Below are 17,315 nucleotides of genomic sequence, written 5' to 3'. Positions count from 1 at the left end.
CCAGGCTAGCCATGCCGGCGGGGTGCATGAAGGACGCTGTGTCCTCCGCCAGGGCCTCTGGGCTTTGGGGGCGGTGTCAGACCAGGGAAGATGAGGGCAGGGGGCAGCGGCAGGCGGGGAGGGACAAGAAAAGGGGGGCTCAGGGGAGGGGGCTCCGCCACCACCCGGTCACACCCCTCCTCCCCCCGAGCCCCGCCAGGGCCTCGTGCTTCTCCCCAGGAGACGCTGCAGCACCGGTGCCAACCGGGCGCCACCCGCTCCTCCTCCTCCTCCGCTGGCCGAGCTGTCACTCGCTCTTCCTTCCTCTGCCCAGCCCTCTGGGTCTCGGGAGAGGGGGCAGGGCTGCCCCACTGCTCTCGTGGGTGATTGGTTTTGGGCTCCTGGGGAGGCTCCTCCCTTCCCTTCTGAAGGTTTCTGTAAGTGGATCAAGGTGCTGAAGGCAGGTGCTCTGGCAGCCATCCTGTAAGCATGAGGAGCAGAGGCTCAGCGGTGCTCCACGCTTGGCTGAGATGAGAGCTGGAGGGAGCCAGGCCTGAGGCAGACCCTCACCACTGGGTCTCCAGCCGACAAACCTGATGCCTGATGCCCGTCTGGACTCCAGAGCCAATATGGTACCGTGTCTGTAAAGCACGTTTGATGTTGCATGTGTGTTTGTGTGTGCTGTTGATTTTCAGGCAAAAGTATGGCAACGGATGCACCTTCCCAGACTCTCGGGTCCTCAGCCGTCTCTCCCACCCCGATTTTCTGCCTGTAGCACATGAAGGTCCGGCCGCGTGGCGTGTCTCTCCACCAGCTCACAACTCCCTTGAGGAGAGGGTGCCATTCACTCACTCACTCACAGTTTCATCCACTTAATACTTACTTACTGAGTACACGTCACATGTACGTACACATCACACGTATGCACACGTCACACGACATCAATCTTTCTAAAAACAAGAGAGAAAATGTTCTGAAAAGTCAGGAGAGTGAAACCTCGTAAACCTCCAGAGTGCAATCGTGATGACTCATGGGCTGGGATGTCACGCTGTCTTACCGCCCTTCGGTCAGCAAACATTGATCCACCTGGGCGCTATATCACACTCTCCGAGGCCCAGGGTCCAGCACCATGCACCTGGATCTCAAGGAGGATGACCGCCGTGCCCACACCCTTCCCGTCCCTGCAGCACCTGAGTCCGTGCGTCTCACGCCTCTCCCACATGAAGTCTGCCGCGTATGCGGTAACCTGGGAAGACCCCACCTTGGCAGATGCGCCCACAGGCCAGTGAGCGGCACAGGTCCCTAACAGCTCTCATTCCGGGGTGACAATAACATCCAGTCAACACCTTTGCTCCTCGGCCCCTTCTGTTTCCGGAGACTCTACCGGCCCTGCCTCCGCGAGCAGGACGTGGGAGAGCCATAAAAACACGGAGCGGGGCTTCCGACCTGCCTGCTGCACCCCTTTTTCAGGAAGGAGGTGACCAGCTACGTGGGTCACCTTCTCTCTCCCTCTCCCTGCCCTCCCCCCATGACCAGTGGCCAAGGTCTGTGACCACAGCACCGGGAACCCACAAAGACCCATGTCACGGTCTCTGTACCTTGTCGCAATCAGCAAAGCTGAAAGGCCACCAGCCATGCGACGACTAGGACCCTGGCCTTTGGGAGCGTATCGCTAGCAGGAATTCACTGGGGAATCACCAGAGACTTCTGGGGGTGCCAGCAAAGCACAGGCGGGATGTGTGCACCGCCAGGAAACAAGGCCGCGACGCACCCCGGGTAGAGAGGCGACCCCCCAACCCCGTTCCAATGGCGCCGTCGGGGTGCTCACCGCACGGCCTCCATCTGGTCCTTCTCCTCCAGGGAGCCCAGCCTCCGCCTCACCTCGTGCAGCAGCCTGGTGCCCTGGAAGCCGCTGCCACGGCCGTCGCACTTGACCACCACGGCCCCGTGGCTGCTCACCATCACCGTCTCCCAGGTCACTGCAAACTTCTCGGCCACACTCTGGCTCCCCGGGGTGCCGTCCCTGGGAGAGACAGGTCAGGCCTGAGCACACAGCTACGGGGCGGGGGGTGCAGTGACTGGTCCTGCAGACTCAGGAGCCTGGGGATGCTCTCCTGGGGCAGAGCCAGCCCCCACGCCCGGCTCCACACATCTGCACCCCCCAGCACGAGGGTGCTGAAGGGCCCATTCCTGGGGAGAGACCCTGGACAGTCCTCCTCTTCCCCTCCTGCCTGGCTCCCACTACGGCCTGCCTCTCCCATCCTTCCTGGGCGGGTTCCCAGGCTGCCCCCTCAGTGCCCATCATGTGAGTGACCACGCTGTGGTGCTCCTTCCGGCGGCCCCTAGTTTGAGGAAATTAGGGGGCTTCCCTGATGGCTCAGACAGTAAAGAATCTGCCTACAATGCAGGAGGCCTGGGTTCCATTCCTGGGTCGGGAAGATCCCCTGCAGAAGGGAATGGCCACCTGCTCTAGGATTCCTGCCTGGAGGGTCCCAGGTCCGTGCATGTGCTCGTATGCACGTGCTCTGTGTACTGGTGTGTGCGTGTGAACATGTGGGTGTGCGTGTGTACATGTGGGTGTGTGTGTGTTGTGTGTTATGTCCATTTGTGTGGTGTGTATGTGTATCTATGTGTATGTGTATTTCCGTGTATATGTGTATGTGTGTAAGTCCATATATATGTATATGTGTGTGTACATGTGTATGTGTGTATGTATGTTTATATATGTATGTGTGTGTGTCTCTGTATATACGTGTATGTATATGTTGGTGTATATGTGTATGTCTGTGTATATGCATGTGTGTGTCTGTATACACGTGTATGTGTGTGTATGTCCATATATGTGTGTATGTTTGTATATATGTGTGTGTATGTCTGTATATACGTGTACATGTGTATGGATATATGTGTCTCTGTGTGTATGTATGTGTCTGTGTGTCTGTGTATATGTGCATGTGCGTATGTGTGTATGTCTGTATATATGTGTCTCTCTGTGTGTGTATGTGTATATGTGTGTATGTCTGTATACACATGTATGTGTGTGTATGTCCATATATGTGTGTATGTGTGTATGTCTGTATATATGTGTATGCGTATGTCTGTATATACGTGTATGCATGTATGTCTGTATATACGTGTCTCTGTATCTGTGTATATGTATGTATGTCTGTATATATGTGTCTGTGTATATGTGTATGCGTGTTTGTCTGTGTATATGTGCGTGTGTCTGTATATACGTGTATGCGTGTATGTCTGTATATATATGTGTCTCTGTGTGTGTGTGTATATGTATGTATGTCTGTATATAGGTGTCTGTGTATATGTGTATGTTATGTCTGTGTATATGTGTATGCGTGTTTGTGTATATGTGTGTGTGTCTGTATATACGTGTATGCGTGTATGTCTGTATATATGTGTGTCTCTGTGTGTGTGTATATGTATGTCTGTATACACGTGTATGTGTGTATGTCCATATATGTGTGTATGTGTGTATGTCTGTATATACGTGTCTCTGTGTGTATCTGTGTATATGTTTCTATGTCTGTATATAGGTGTCTGTGTATATGTGTATGTTATGTCTGTGTATATGTGTATGCGTGTTTGTGTATATGTGTGTGTGTCTGTATATACGTGTATGCGTGTACGTCTGTATATATGTGTCTGTGTCTGTGTATATGTATGTATGTCTGTGCATATGTGTATGTATGTCTGTGTATACGTGTGTGTGTCCGTATACATGTGTCTGTGTGTCTCTTGCTGGTGAAGTGCCCAGACAGTGAGGAGAGAGTGTTAGTGGCAAGCTGGGCAGGACTGTGTGTCCAGCCAGGCGTCTTCGGGTGCAGCCTTGTTACTGAGGGCCTGTCTGGGTGCCAGGGGCGATGTACAGAGCTGTCGGGCTCTGGGCGCCTTTCTGGGTGCTGACTCCCCGGGGGCCCTAGGGCAGCCCCAGTGCAGGCCTCTGCCCTCCCCTGGCCCTTTCTTGCGAGTCTCCCTCGCCCCACGGCCCTGTGCACACTGGGGCAGGAGCCCGGGTCAGGACGGAACCCCGTGGGAGGTGCTTGCAAGGCTCTGCAAGGGGTTCTCAGAATCTGAGCCAGAGGCTTGCCAGTTAGCAGGGGCAGATCTGAAATCGTCCTGTGGGGGACACTCGGTGCTCGAGGCTGCCTGGTGGTGCAGGAGGGGCTGTTGCCAGGCCCAACTCGTTTTCTGGGGGCCCCAGGCCCTGCCCAGTGAGGTCAGACTCCCAGTCAGCTTTCCCGCTGTCCCTGGGCTGCTGAGCGGCCACGGCAGCAGGATCCATGGGACGTGACTCAGCACCTGGGTTCAAAGCTGAGAACCCCCCGGAGGCTGATCGGGCCCTGCCTTCCTTTAACATCCGGGGTCACCGGTAGTTAGAGACAAGGGGCTAAAATCGCTTTCTGATCTTAGTTTGCAGCGGGACTGGGCTCCCCTTCCCACCTTATTGAGGGTTTGGTCCTTTTCCCTGGGATACTTACACCACCAGGAGCAAGGGGTAGTGGGCGGTGTCGGTGAAGGTCGCCGGCTTGAGGATCTGAATGGGCAGGTCTAGGCAGAAACAGAACACAGGGCTGCACGTTAGGGGCCAGGAAGTGTGGCCAGGAAGGGAGGGGCGGGATGGGCCCCCAGGGGCCTGGGAGACAGACAGGGTGACTCCCGCTCCCCCTGGACTTGGACAAAGCACCCAGTCAGTCTCCTTGAGGCTGAGTTTCTTCAAATGAGGGCTTCCCTGTGGCTCAGATGGTAAAAAAAACAAAAACAAAAACAAAAACCTGCCTGCAATACAGGAGATCTGGGTTTGATCCCTGGGTGGGGAAGATCCCCTGGAGAAGAGAATGGCCACCCACTCCAGTCTTCTTGCCTGGAGAATCCCACGGACAGAGGAGCCTGGTGGGCTACAGTCCGTGGGGTCGCAGAGTCAGACACGACTGAGTGACCAACACTTCTCCACCTGAGGCTTAAAGGAAACCTTGTGCGGAGGAACGTGTGGACAGACAGGAATGCCTGGACCTCCGTGGGCTGTGCGCTTGCTAACAGCAGAGTTCCAGGCAGGGGGAGTGAGCCCCTGGAGTAGCGTGCGCTCTGTCACGAGGGACTCCTGCATCATACAGGTAAGTGGGGAGGGACGCTGAGGAGTGGTGGGGGCTCGGGGAGGCAGACACTCAGTGGGGAGTGGGTGGTGAGGCGGGGCAGAGCCCAGAGGGAGAGGCTGGAGCTGGGGGGCCCTCACTGTTCATGGGCTGGAGCTGGGCAGGCCTGGATGCCCGGGAGCCAGCGGGAGGGAGCCAGTGCGGCCACGGGTCCTGCAGCCAAGGCCCTCTGGACGTGGTCCCTGGCCACCAGGATGCGGTCAGGGAGGGAGAGGAGCGTGTCCCTCACCGCTGTCTCTGTCCTTTCCCCAAATGGAACTTCCTGCCTCAGTTAGAGATTGTTCCCTGACGTTAACTAGAGCCCAGATCGCAACTAAACTGGAATGGGCGTCTTTGCCCGAGCACAGTCACTATACCAATAGATACACCCTAGGCTGGGGGATTGGCTCAGCAGCAGGCTCTGACCCGACTCTCATTACTGATTCCGGCTGAATGTTAATGGCTTGCAAATTAGATCAATGGCCCAGGGACCCGGGGACTCTATCACTGAAATATCCATAAAACATGGTCTGGGCTGCTTTCTGCCACTGATAAGCCCACGGGCAGGCTTTGGCCACCAGCGGTGGAATACATTCGGAGAGCAGTCCTGGAGGTGGGCGACTTCCCCGAGGACAGCCTTAGCCTCCACCAGCATTCAATGACAGACAAAATAAAAACAGGCGGGCAGGGCGACAGCGCTCGGGTTTGCTAGGGCCCCCAGGGGTGATGTGTGGACGCCGGCCCGCACACGCTGTACGCCCTCTCCTCTTGTCTTCATCCCTGGACACCTGCGAGTAAAAACCTCGCCCCGGGAGAAACCTTGGGCGGCCGCTGGAGGAGGCGGGGGTCGGCTCTTTGTTTCTCAAGCCTCTTCTCTGGGTTTTTGGAGGAGGGGGTGGCAAGCACCACTCAGGGCTCCGCGGTGTGGGGACCGTTCCTGTGGGAGCCCGTGAGCCCACATGGATGGAGGAGGAGGAGGAGGAGGGCCTGGGCTAGGAGATCGGGGTGGGGGAGGGTCTAGGCAAGGAATGAGACCTGGCCTCCAGGTAACAGACTTAGAGAAAACTGGCTGGGAGGAGGGACGGGGCAGGGCCGGAGGCTGAGGTCTGAGGGCGGAGGCTGGCCGGCCTCAGAGGGCGCGGCCTGTGAAGTCCTGTGGGCCCCTGAGAGGCCCCAGCTGGACCAGAAGCTCTGCCACCATCATAAGCCTCGTGTTTTCGTTCTGCTCGGGCCCTGCACGTGACGGGGCCTGCCTGAGGTCTGCGTGGAGAGATAGAGGCGGCGGCTGCGGCAGGCCCGTGGAGGCTGCCTGCCTGCTTGCCCATCCACCCTTCCACCCACCCCTGCCTCCAACTCTCCATCCACTCCTCCCTCCCTCAATCTAAAGGCATCCTGTGTGTTTGCCTTGGTTCTTCCTTACCAAAGGAGAGCAGGAAGACGGACACCCAGTTAAGGAGAGGGCTCTCGTGACCCTGGGTCTGTCCTGAGTGACAGGCGCTGCACGACAGTTTGCACCAGTCACGGACGCCCTCCCCGGGGGCAGCCTAGACTTCCCTTTGCCCCCTTCCTGGAGGTACGGAGGCTCCACCCTGAGCTGTCAGAGTCAGTTCTCTCTACACTCGGCAGGGCGGGGGAGGCAGACAGGACCTGCATACAGGCTTCGGGGCAGTGGGGGCAGGTTTCAGGCCTGGCCCGTCCCATGTGGGGGTGCCTGCCCCGTCCTGGTGACCCACGCACAGACCCCATGGGGGCTGCACGCCTCTTTTCTCCCCCTCCTGTTAGAGCCGCGACTCCTGGGGTCTCAGGAGCCTCGTCTGCGGCCTGGACTCCCACCCTTCCTGCCGCTCGCTTTCTGTTCTGTGGTTCCCCGCACCCTGATGACAGCATCTGTGGGCCGCCCTGCTCCTCCATCCTCTCTTTCTGACTGATGGCCCCTCTCCCGCTTGCGACTGGACGTGCCCCCTGGACACGCAAAGCTGCCAGCGCTTCCAGGTCCGAGCGCGTCCTGCCGGGATCCATGAGTATTTCAGGGACATCGAGGGAAATCCAGACCCGGAGAGACAGTGGGGTGGCCCTGGGCCGGTGGGCAGAGATGTCTCCGCCAGGCGTGACCACAGCCTCCACTCACACTCCTCCTGGGCTGGTTTCTTCTCTATCAGCCTCCGAGGCACTGAGCATGCGCGGGGCCAGAGCAACCAGCTGTGCCCACAGGCCCGGGGAGGGGTCACTGCTGCAGCTCAGTCTCCCCCCTCCTCACCTCTCCCCCGTATCTCCCCCTCCCTGCACGTCACCCCACCCGCACCTCTCCCCACCCCCGCACCTCTCCCCCCAGGGCCTCTCCCCTCCTCACCTCTCCCCACACCCCACACCGCAGTCTTGGGCGGGGAGGCGGTGGGGAGGGGAGCTGGATTGTGCTCTGCGGCAAAGCCTTGGATCCTGCCCTCAGGGGCTCACAGGCTGGCAGGCGGCCAGATCCCATCTTACAGGGATGCTTAACGAGACTCCAGGGCTCACGGGCCCCAGTGACGAGCTGCTGCCCCACTGAAGGGAAAGGGCAGATGACGAGGAGCTCCCAGATGCCGTCTGGGGAGACAGACACAGGCTCTGGCCACCCTCCCTCCGTCACCCCAGGGCCTGCATTCAGGCATCACTCTTTCCCATCCATCCCTGGTGACCTTCCAAGTTAGCTCCCAAGACCTCAGAGATGATGGGCAGATGGTACCTGGATGACTTCGAGGTTTGCGGCCTGAATGACCTGGAACCAGTCTGCACACTAAGGGCGTCATCGCCCACAGCAGGACAGCGCGGAGGGACACGGTGCTGCGGGGACTGGAGGGCGGACGCCCAGTGGGCGGTGGGCCCGGGCCGGGTGAGCGGGGCTGTGTGCAGAGGTGACGAAGCTGCCGGGACCCCCTTCCCGCCTGGAGCTCGGGTCCCATCCAGCCGGGCCCCAGGGCTCTCAGGGGAGCCTGCCACAGAAGAAGCTCACGGAAGCTCACTGAAGGGCTGAGCGGACAGCTCAGAGGGAGAAGGACACAGGGCAAGGAGGGGCGCTGATGGTCTCCAGCTGCAAGGACGCCCCCCCCACAGCCCGTGAGCTACATGGAGAGGCGAGATGACAAGCAATAGGGCGTCGGTGGCACAGAAAGGGAACGTCCGGGGGGAGCCCCTGCCCTGGGTGGTGTCTAGGCCTGCTCCCTGCCAAGGAGAGAATTTTCATCTGGACCACGTCTAAACTGTCGGCCTCCGGGGGACAGAAATCACCGCTCCTGTTTATTTCTGTCTGGCACAGAGCGAGTGTCTTGCCTGTGAACACAGTAGGCTTCCCCTGGCCCCCCACGCTGGGGACCCCTGCCCCGCCCCCACCCCCCGCCGGCACAGCAATCGCGGCTGTTTCCCCCAAAGCACTCACTGTAGTCCTCAGTCTGGATTTTCCTGTATTCCACTGTCGGCATCTGCCGGTCGCTTACGGCTCTCTGTACGTGCTGGTTGGTCTCTAGATCAAACATCTCTGAAACAGACAGAACAATGATGTGTTCAGACCCCCGCTCATGGACACCCTGGGGTTTCACGTGCCTCCTGACTCCTACGTCGGAGGACAGGATCACGCGTCCATGGTAGGAGCCAAGAGCCGCAGACGTTAGATTCCAAGCCCGGGTCAGGACAGGGGCGAGTCCAGGTCAGCCCGGGTGCTCCAGGCGGGCGGCGGGTTCCTCCACGGTGCCACGCTCCGTGGCATTCCTCACACACGGGAATCATTCTGGGGGAGTGACTGGTCTCAGGACTGCTGTTTTTCTGGGGAACTGACATCATGTCTGTCAAGGCAAATGGTTTCCAAACGGAGTGGCCACAATAACACACTGGAAGAGAGGACAGGAGCTGGGGTGACCTTTGCCACTTTGTCCAGGAAAGTGGACTTGGCTTTCTTGCCTTAGCCATAGGTGGCCTGGCCCTGGATACCTTCATTTGAGGTGGCTGCGCGGCCGTGTGAGTCCGGGTGCAGGGGGACTGGCCTGTCTCCCTCCAGGCCAGAGAGGTGGCTGCACCCTTCCCTGTCCCTCAGGGGCTGCTCTGAGACCCTTACGTTGCACCAGCTCATGAAGGCCTTGGCAGGGACCCTGTCCCTGCAAAAGCCCTCTTCTTCCATCCCCTGCAGAACTGGCCCTTCCCCCGACTGCTCCATCTGACACATGACTTCTTTTCTCCTCTCTCCCCGCAACCCTACCTGGGGACAACTCGTGGTTACATCGAAAGGAAGTTTTATCTCCAAGGGGCTTGACCTTTGGGTAGACAAGTCACTTGGAAATGGGTGTGAACCTTTTAAAAGAAGAACCTAGTCTCACAAGCATGCTGATAACTGCTTTTAAGAACAGGCCAGGCAGGTGAGCCAGCACTTAGGACCCCCAGCAGTGAGTGTCCTTTCTGTGGGGCCATGGGGACCACCCTGAGCAGGACCCTCACACTTCCTCAGGGGCAGAGGCAACCAAAAGTTCCCAGGGCTGGTGACAAGCCAAGAAACAAGACAGAAGGCGCTTCATGAGTTTGCCGAGCACGTATTTGGATATTTAGCTTTGGTGACACGGTGAGAGGAGAAATGGTGAAACTACCTCTCAAATACATGGAGCTTTAAAAATGGTGAGGTTGGACCCCACCACCTGGCAGGCGAGAAGTCCAGTCCTTTGTAGAAAGTGAGAAAGGAAGGGTGTGTCCACAAGGGCTGTGTTGACACATGGAGGTCCAAACAGCGCGTGAGTGAATGCTTAGTCCCTCAGTCGTGTCTGACTATTGCAACTCCATGGGCTGGATAGCCCGCCAGGCTCCTCTGTCCATGGGATCCTCCAGGCAAGAATACTGGAGAGGGTTGCTATTTCCTCTTCCAGAGGATCTTCCCGACCCAGGTATCAAACCCACACCTCTAATGTCTCCTGCACTGGCAGGGGGGTTCTTTACCACTAGCACCGCCTGTGAAGCCCGGAGGTCCTGGCAGACCTGACCTCAGCTCGGGGACCTGGAGACCCAGCCCGGAGGTGGCACCCTCTCAATCTTGCAGTCTTACAGACACGTGAGGGAGGGGACCCCCAATCTCAGTGTGGGGAGAGCGCCCCACGGTCCTAACAGAGCAGAGAGCAGTCGTTTTCCCTGAGTCCAAACAGCCTAGGCCCTCTAACACAGCGTCCCAGGCACACAGAGGAGCCGGTTTACGAGGTGTTAAGTATTTCCTCCCCGTGCTCTATCCACTCTCTCAGGGCAGGACGATCGGGAGAGAGCCCCACCAGACGACGGAAGCAACGGCATTTCCCACGTTCTCTGCTGCCTCCGCGCCTCCGCACTTGCTGCTCTGTGTTCCCGGCTCCTCCCCTCCATCAGGTCAAAGGTCATCTACTCCGAGAGAAGCCCCCACCGTCGCTCTCGGGTCCCCCTCCAGGTCCACGCTACACCAGCTCTCAGAGACTCGGTCACCGGCCTGGCTGCCCCCTCCCACGCCGGGCATCGGGCTCAGTCCCATCCCAGGGACCAAACATACCAGTTTCCAGCAGCAGGAGTCGACCTGTCTGTGGAAATCTGACTCACGCCCGGGACATGACGCATCTTCACGGCAGCCGAGCCTGGGTTTTGGCCCGAGGCTTTCTTTCTTTCCCCACATGGGAAGGACTGAATGGTCCCTCTGGGGGTTTCCGAAACCCCGTGGGGCTCTGAGGGTCCTGGTGGTCAGACCTCTTGGTGGTGGAGCCAGGAGCCAAAGCAACCGAGGCCTATTAGCCCCTGCTTCCCACACCAAGCAAAACACAACAAAAGCACATTTCAATCCAACTGATTTGAAAGTTGACAGTGTTTGAACACCCAGGTTATTATTTAATTTTGGGAACTGAGGAAATTCACTGTTGCTGTTCGGTCGCACGGTTGTGTCTGACTCTTTGCAACCCCATGGATTACAGCATGTCAGCCTTCTCTACCCTTCACTATCTCCCAGAGCTTGCTCAAACTCAGGTCCATTGAGTCGGTGATGCCATCCAACCATCTCATCCTCTGTCGTCCCCTTCTCCTCCTGCCTCCAATCTTTCCCAGCGTCACGGTCTTTTCCAATGGGTCAGCTCTTCACATCAGGTGGTCAAAGTATTGGCGCTTCAGCATCAGTCCTTCCAGTGAATATTCAGGGTTGATTGCCTTTAAAATTGACTGGTTTGATCTCCTTGCTGTCCAAGGAGCTCCAAGAGTCTTCTCCAGCACCACAGTTTGAAAGCATCAGTTCTTTGGCACTCAGGCTTCTTTGTGTTCCCACTCTCCCATTCATACGTGACTAGTGGGAAAACCATAGCTTTGACTATACGGACCTTTGTGGGCAAAGTGAAGTCTCTGCTCTTTAATACGCTGTCTAGGTTTGTTACAGCTCTTCTTCCAAGGAACAAGCGTCTTCTAATTTCACTGATGCTACCCAAACCCAAGCTTATGGTAGGAGCCGGAGCACGGACCTCACAGGGTCTTCTAGAAGCCTCAGCCCTCCAGCCCATGATCTGGACCTCTGTGTCTGCTTAAGAGAAGCCCGGGGGTAGGGAGGTAAGGGGCTCGGGGGCACGGGTGGGGCTGTGGGTCAGACCAGAGGGATGGAGACGCATGAAGACAGGGGACCAGCGGGAACACAGAAGGAGCGTCCTTGGGGACAAGAGCAGGGCTGGGTCCTTTGCTGGCAGAGAAGCAGCTCCAAGCTCCCACATCTCGGGGCTGGACGGAGCTCCGAGAGGGGGGCGGGGCGACCTGGACGGGCAGACATCAGCAGGCAGGAGGCCTGGAGCAGCCACTCAAGGCTGGTTGTCACCTCTCTCCACACGTCTGCATGGGGATTTGACACGGCTGACGCCAGCTGAGCTTGAGGGAGCTTTGTGCTCAGGCTGACGCGCAGCCTACGAGCGAGGCTCGCGTGGAGCTAAGGAGAACACAGACTTGCCACCGGAACGTGGAGCTTCTGGTTGGCTCCTGGGCATGGGAGCCGTGGCTTCACCAGGGAGCCCTGGGTGTTCTCACTGTACACGGCGTTCTGACGGCACACGGCCTTGGCAGACAGCGTGTGAATAGTTAGTCCCTCTGTATTAAAACCCCACCCTTCACAGAATGGCGCCATGGCAGCAGACTATTAAATTTAGTTAAATATTAGATTTCTCATTTAATGATTGCCCACACAACCGGTTTTATCAGCAGAGAGCTAGCTGTCCCACTGGGGAGTAGAGTTAAGCCATTTTATTTGTTCCCATAATTGCATTCAAAGAGGGCAGGGGCTCGGCGGAGGAAATAAGAAAAGATGGGCTTGTTCCCCGAGGAGTCTCTTTTGACGTGGGGGCCGTGGGGACCTGCCGTCAGGAGCAGACAAATGGCCGCTCCTTAATTAAATGTGAGCCCCTCTAATATTTGACGGAATTAGCTATTATCAGATCTGGACACAGTGAGCCTGCAGGAAGCTGGGTGGCTCACGAGGGCTGCCTTCCAGCTGGGCCCCCGTGTGCAGGCGCCGTGTGGCTGTGGCTGTTCGAGACCCAGTTGGCTCAGGTCTTTGGTGGAATCGCCACTTGGCTGCATTTGGGGGCCTGAGTGACCAGCGTCGAAGAGCCAGTGAGCCACTGGGCTGGAGGAGAGAAGAACTGCCCTCCCCGTCTCAGGTTGCTGCCGGCAGCAGAAGGGCAGGGCCGGCACAGAGGGTGCTCGGTCTGGGCAGCGCTGCCCCGTTGCCGGGGTCTGCCACCCGCCTGGATTTCCAGGCCTCCTGTAGTCCGGGCCTTTCCTGGCGTGTTTCAGGCAGCTGTCTCTGTAGTGTCAGTGACTGCGGCATCCCAGAGGCGGCGTGCCCGCCCGGGGCTGTGCAGCTCAAGCCTAGTGTGGCACGGATGCAGTCCTAAAGGTGGCCACATGGTCTGGGGGCCATTGTTCTGTTTGCCATGCCTGTTTCTCTCCAGGAGGATTATAAGCAACTTGGAGGCAGAGTGATGGAGTGTGGTTATAGTACTGGCACCGACGAGGGGCCACGTGTGGCCCCCACCCAGTCAGCTCCATTCTCGCTCAGGAAGCAGTAGCGGTGGACATGGCACCTCCAACCCACTGCCCTCCAGAGTCCTGGCGACAGCTCTGGGCTTGCTGGGGGCAGGCGCACTTGTGCTGATCCCGCCTGACATCTCCCCATCGGTTGTCCCAGCTCCTGACGGGCCTGATGGTACAGCTGAGGCCCCTGTGTGGTCACCTGGAGGAAGATGGGGAGGGCGGGGTGGCCACCAGGCAGGGGACCGAGGGCAGGTGGACTGGACCAGACAGCCGCCGGGCTGGGACGGTCTCAAACGAGAGCTGCACGCAAGGTGGTTTTGCTTCTTTGTAAAAAGCCGACTGAGGGGGCAGGAGGGAGAGACGCTGGCCAGGAGTTCTGGGGGAGGAGCCGCGTTGGGAAGCCCAGGAACTTGGGTCCGGGGGCAGTGGTCACGACGCTGTGGGCGCCGTCGGGGGCAGACCACACTGTACCCGCCTGCAGGCGCTCTGGACCCGGGCTGGGCTGTGTTGGGGAGACAGGGAGGCTGGCAGTCCTCTGCACCTGGATCACACCCTCTCCCCGAGCTCACGCCCCTCACGCTCACCTCAAAGCGTCTATTTACACGGCTGTCGGCTCTGCCACCCCAGGGCCGAGCAGCCTGAACACCCAGCACCTAATGCGTGCGCTCCGGCCCTGACCACAATTACGCTCTTCAGGAAACAGCTTCTAAATAATTCAGAGTCACATCTGTGACACCACAGGCTCTGTCTGTAAAGAAGATTTTCTAAAGGGAAAGAAATCAGATAGTCCCAGGGTGGCTCTGGGGTCAAGGGGCAGAGGAGGGGGAAGGCAAAGAATTCTGAAACAGTAATTTCAAGTTCCAGAGTGGGGCAGGAATCCGGGAAATGGCTGCTGCCTTCAGAGACGGACGGGACCTTCTGGGGCCCTGCCTGCCATGGCCTGTCTGCCTGGGGCTGTCGCACAACGCAGGCCACAGGCTGGTTGTCCAGGCTCCCCAAGCGTCTCTCTCTAAAGGCCATCCCCCAGGGCCCGGTTGCCCTTGGGCTGCTGGGCTGTGGGCGGGTGGCCCTCACATCCGTCTCCCCACCTGCACACCGGTTGGAACCGCCTTCCAGACGAGTCGGGTGGCCCTGGGCTCTACTTGGGGCTCAAAGACCAGCAGGGACTCAGTGTTGTGTCAGGTTAGCTGGGGCGGCTTTTGGAGGGACCTTTGGGGAGGCTGTGGCTGTAAGCAGGTCACTCAGGTGGGCAGCAGAATAAAGGCCTCCGTCCCGGTGACCGGAGTGGGCCCCAAGGTCACGGCCTCGTGCTTGGGCTTGCGTGAATAAGGTCTGGCCCGGCCTGGCCGTGTGAGCTCGGGTGAGCTGCTGCGAGATGGGCGCCCAGGAATGTCCAGGAAGCCGCAGGGAGGCCAGCCCTTGATATTAGGTGGTCACTCGATTATGTAAAAAATGGTGAGCATGGTCCCAATGGGGATTAAGCATTCAGGGTGCAGTTTAAAGGTTCAGTCCTGCTGACTGCAGAGCCCTCCCCCAGAATCTGCCCCCTGCTCATAGCTCTCCCCGCCCCGCCAACTGCACACCGAGGCTGAGCGGGGTTCACTGCAGGGCAAGGGTCTCTGGAGCAGGGAGAGGATGAGGCTGTGGTCGCCCGGCCGGCTTGGAGGCAGGGGTGTGCGGCGGGAGTGGGGGGCGGCCTGCCTGCCCTGGCCTGTCTCGGGGCGGATGCAGGACAGAGCTGCTGGGCCTGAGCAGCCCCCTGGCCACACTGGCCGCAAGGCTGCTGGTCAGTGCTGTGCTCTGAGGTGGGGGCGGGCTGAGTCCCCGCTGCCGGCTCGAGGCGGGACCAGCACTCTCCGGCTGGGCGCATGCCAGGTGTGCCCCTCTGCCTCGGGTCTCCTGGTCAGTTCTGGGGTGATGGGAGTGCCTGCCCCCCCGGGTGGCAGGGGGAGAAGACGGGTTAGAACACGCAGAGAATCTGCAGCAGTGGCTCCGGCTCGTGGCCGGCTCTGTGAGGCTGGCCCAGGTCACTGTCTCCATCACCTCAACTCCTAAGGTCTCTGGGCCCCAGACCTGCCCTGGTCTGGAAGATAGTCATGGTGCAGCCTTGGCGGGGCAGGCATATTGTGTGGACTTCGGCAGAGGCGCCAGAAGGCTTTGATGGGCCTCCCAAGCACCTCCTCTGCGTCTCGGGCAGGGAGAGGCTCGGGAACCAGGGCATCAGCTCCACTCCCGCCTGGGGGCAGCACGCCCAGTTCAACAGACAGACCCAAACCCGGGGGCACTGTGTTCTGTGCTGACGCAGTGAGGGACAAGACGGGATGGGAGGCTCCGGAGCCGACCTGAGACCCGTCAGGAGTTAGCTCAGTTCAATTCAGATGCTCAGTCATGTCTGACTCTTTGTGACCCCATGGACTGCAGCATGCCAGGCCTCCCTGTCCATCACCAACTCCCGGAGTTCACTCAGACTCACGTCCATCGAGTCCATGATGCCATCCAGCCATCTCATCCTCGGTCGGTCCCCTTCTCCTCCTGCCCCCAGTCCCTCCCAGCATCAGGGTCTTTTCCAATGAGTCAGGAGTTAAACACCCAGGAAAGCCCCCCTGCAGACTCCCCACCGCAGCACCTGGAGGCTGAACTCCACGCTGCGGCTCTGATGCACCATTGGGAACTGCGACCTCCGGGTCTTATCTTCCAGGTGGCACCCTCAGATATTCCTGTGGTGTCAGCGTCTGGCGCGGAGCACACTAATGAATATATATAAGGAATGCACTCTGTATCCATCCACTCTCACATCCATTTTCTGGCTTTTTTTTTCCTTTGCATTTAAATGATTTAATTATTTACTTTTGATTTCACTGTTATTGATCTTTAATTTTGGATTTCTGTCTAAATGTGCTGCTGGCGACCTCCTTTTCGAAACTTTCCCCCTAAGCAACTCTCCCTGGTGCCTGAAACCCTGCCATCGAGACAGTAGCAGTCCCTTGCTGAGAGAATTAAAGGAACTGTGTGAGTTGGGGCTGTATGAGGGGGTGTGCTGAGCAGGGTCCTGCCAGGGCTGGCACACCGGGGGTGCTGGTGCCCAGGAAGGGGGACAGGTCGGGGGGAATGGAGGCTCAGACTCCTGGGGAATTAGGGCAGAGGAGGGCCGAGGCAGGGAGCGACCAAGGCCGAGGGCTCCTGACTTTTGAGCTCTCCTGCCGGTCCGCCTGCTCCCATGGTTTCCACCTTTTTCTGTGAACACACATGTGCGCAGCTTGTCACCCCAGGTGTGTGGGTCCTTGAGAGTCTCTGGGAAGCTCCACCGCTGCAGCGGCCTAGGGGTGAAGGCCCCTGTGCCAGGCAGGTGCCCCCAGACCACAGAGGCAGATGGGCTGGAGGCGTCCACGGAGCCTCAGCCCGCGGTGGGGGGCTCCCAGAGCCGGGAGGGCGCGGCAGGCCCGGCTGGAGAGCCCAGCACTGGCTGTGCACGTCTGTGCAGCTCAGGTTCCGCCTTGGGTGGGGCTCTGCCTAGGGGGTCGCAGACAAGGCTGGCTCACCCCAGGCGGCCTCTAGGCCTCGGCACCTGCGGCCTGCGTGCCCTCACTGGCCGGGAGATCTTCACGTCCATCACACCTAACAGTACTGGGGACGCAGGTCCATCTGGAGCTGCTAGGACACGACCATCACGGTCTCCAAACAGAAACCGCGCCTGGATCATCTCTTAAAGTCTTTCCACTTCCCCTCCCCACGTCGCAGGGAGATTTAAGACAAGACCAAGGAGCACTTACTTTTCTTATCGGTCGTGTTGTGCACGGTCACCGTGGGGACCCCAGGACCTGCAGAGGGTAGAGAGACAAGGAGGCCATGAGTTTCGCTGAGAACGAAAGAGAAGCGAGCCTTGGTCGCCACGTGCTCCGTGGGGCTCTGGGCGCCAGGCCCCACGGAGGGCTGGAAGCATGGACGGCAGAGGCCAGGTCCCTGGGGGTTAAGGGCACGTCTTCCTAAGTTTGCATCTGTGTCAGTTACAAGGAACCCAAGTAGAAGCGCATGATTTTAGAGGGTTGTGATGACAGAAAACATCGATGCCCTTACACTTTCCCTGTGACCCTCCAGGCAGTCCTTCAGGGTTTCCACTGAGTTCCGGTCAATCTACGGCCTCTGTCCTGAGTCACCCTTCGAGGC

General features: G+C 58.8%; 1 protein-coding gene across 3 annotated transcripts in view; it reads right to left on the bottom strand.

Moving 5' to 3' along the window:
- The window catches only part of DPP6 (dipeptidyl peptidase like 6), a 799,813-nt gene that overhangs the window by 14,389 nt on the left and 768,109 nt on the right, over nt 1-17,315 (bottom strand). For all 3 annotated transcript variants that reach the window (XM_068972565.1, XM_068972566.1, XM_068972567.1), the window contains 4 exons: nt 16,922-16,969; nt 8,539-8,637; nt 4,476-4,545; nt 1,808-2,002 (listed from right to left, as the gene is read on the bottom strand). In XM_068972565.1, the coding sequence (XP_068828666.1) occupies nt 1,808-2,002; nt 4,476-4,545; nt 8,539-8,637; nt 16,922-16,969 (412 nt within the window). The remainder of the gene's footprint in view (nt 1-1,807; nt 2,003-4,475; nt 4,546-8,538; nt 8,638-16,921; nt 16,970-17,315) is intronic.

This window comes from Capricornis sumatraensis, chromosome 5 (genome assembly GCF_032405125.1).
Source record: "Capricornis sumatraensis isolate serow.1 chromosome 5, serow.2, whole genome shotgun sequence".
Taxonomy (NCBI): Eukaryota; Metazoa; Chordata; class Mammalia; order Artiodactyla; family Bovidae; genus Capricornis; species Capricornis sumatraensis.
This window is presented reverse-complemented; position numbering and strand designations above follow the sequence as displayed.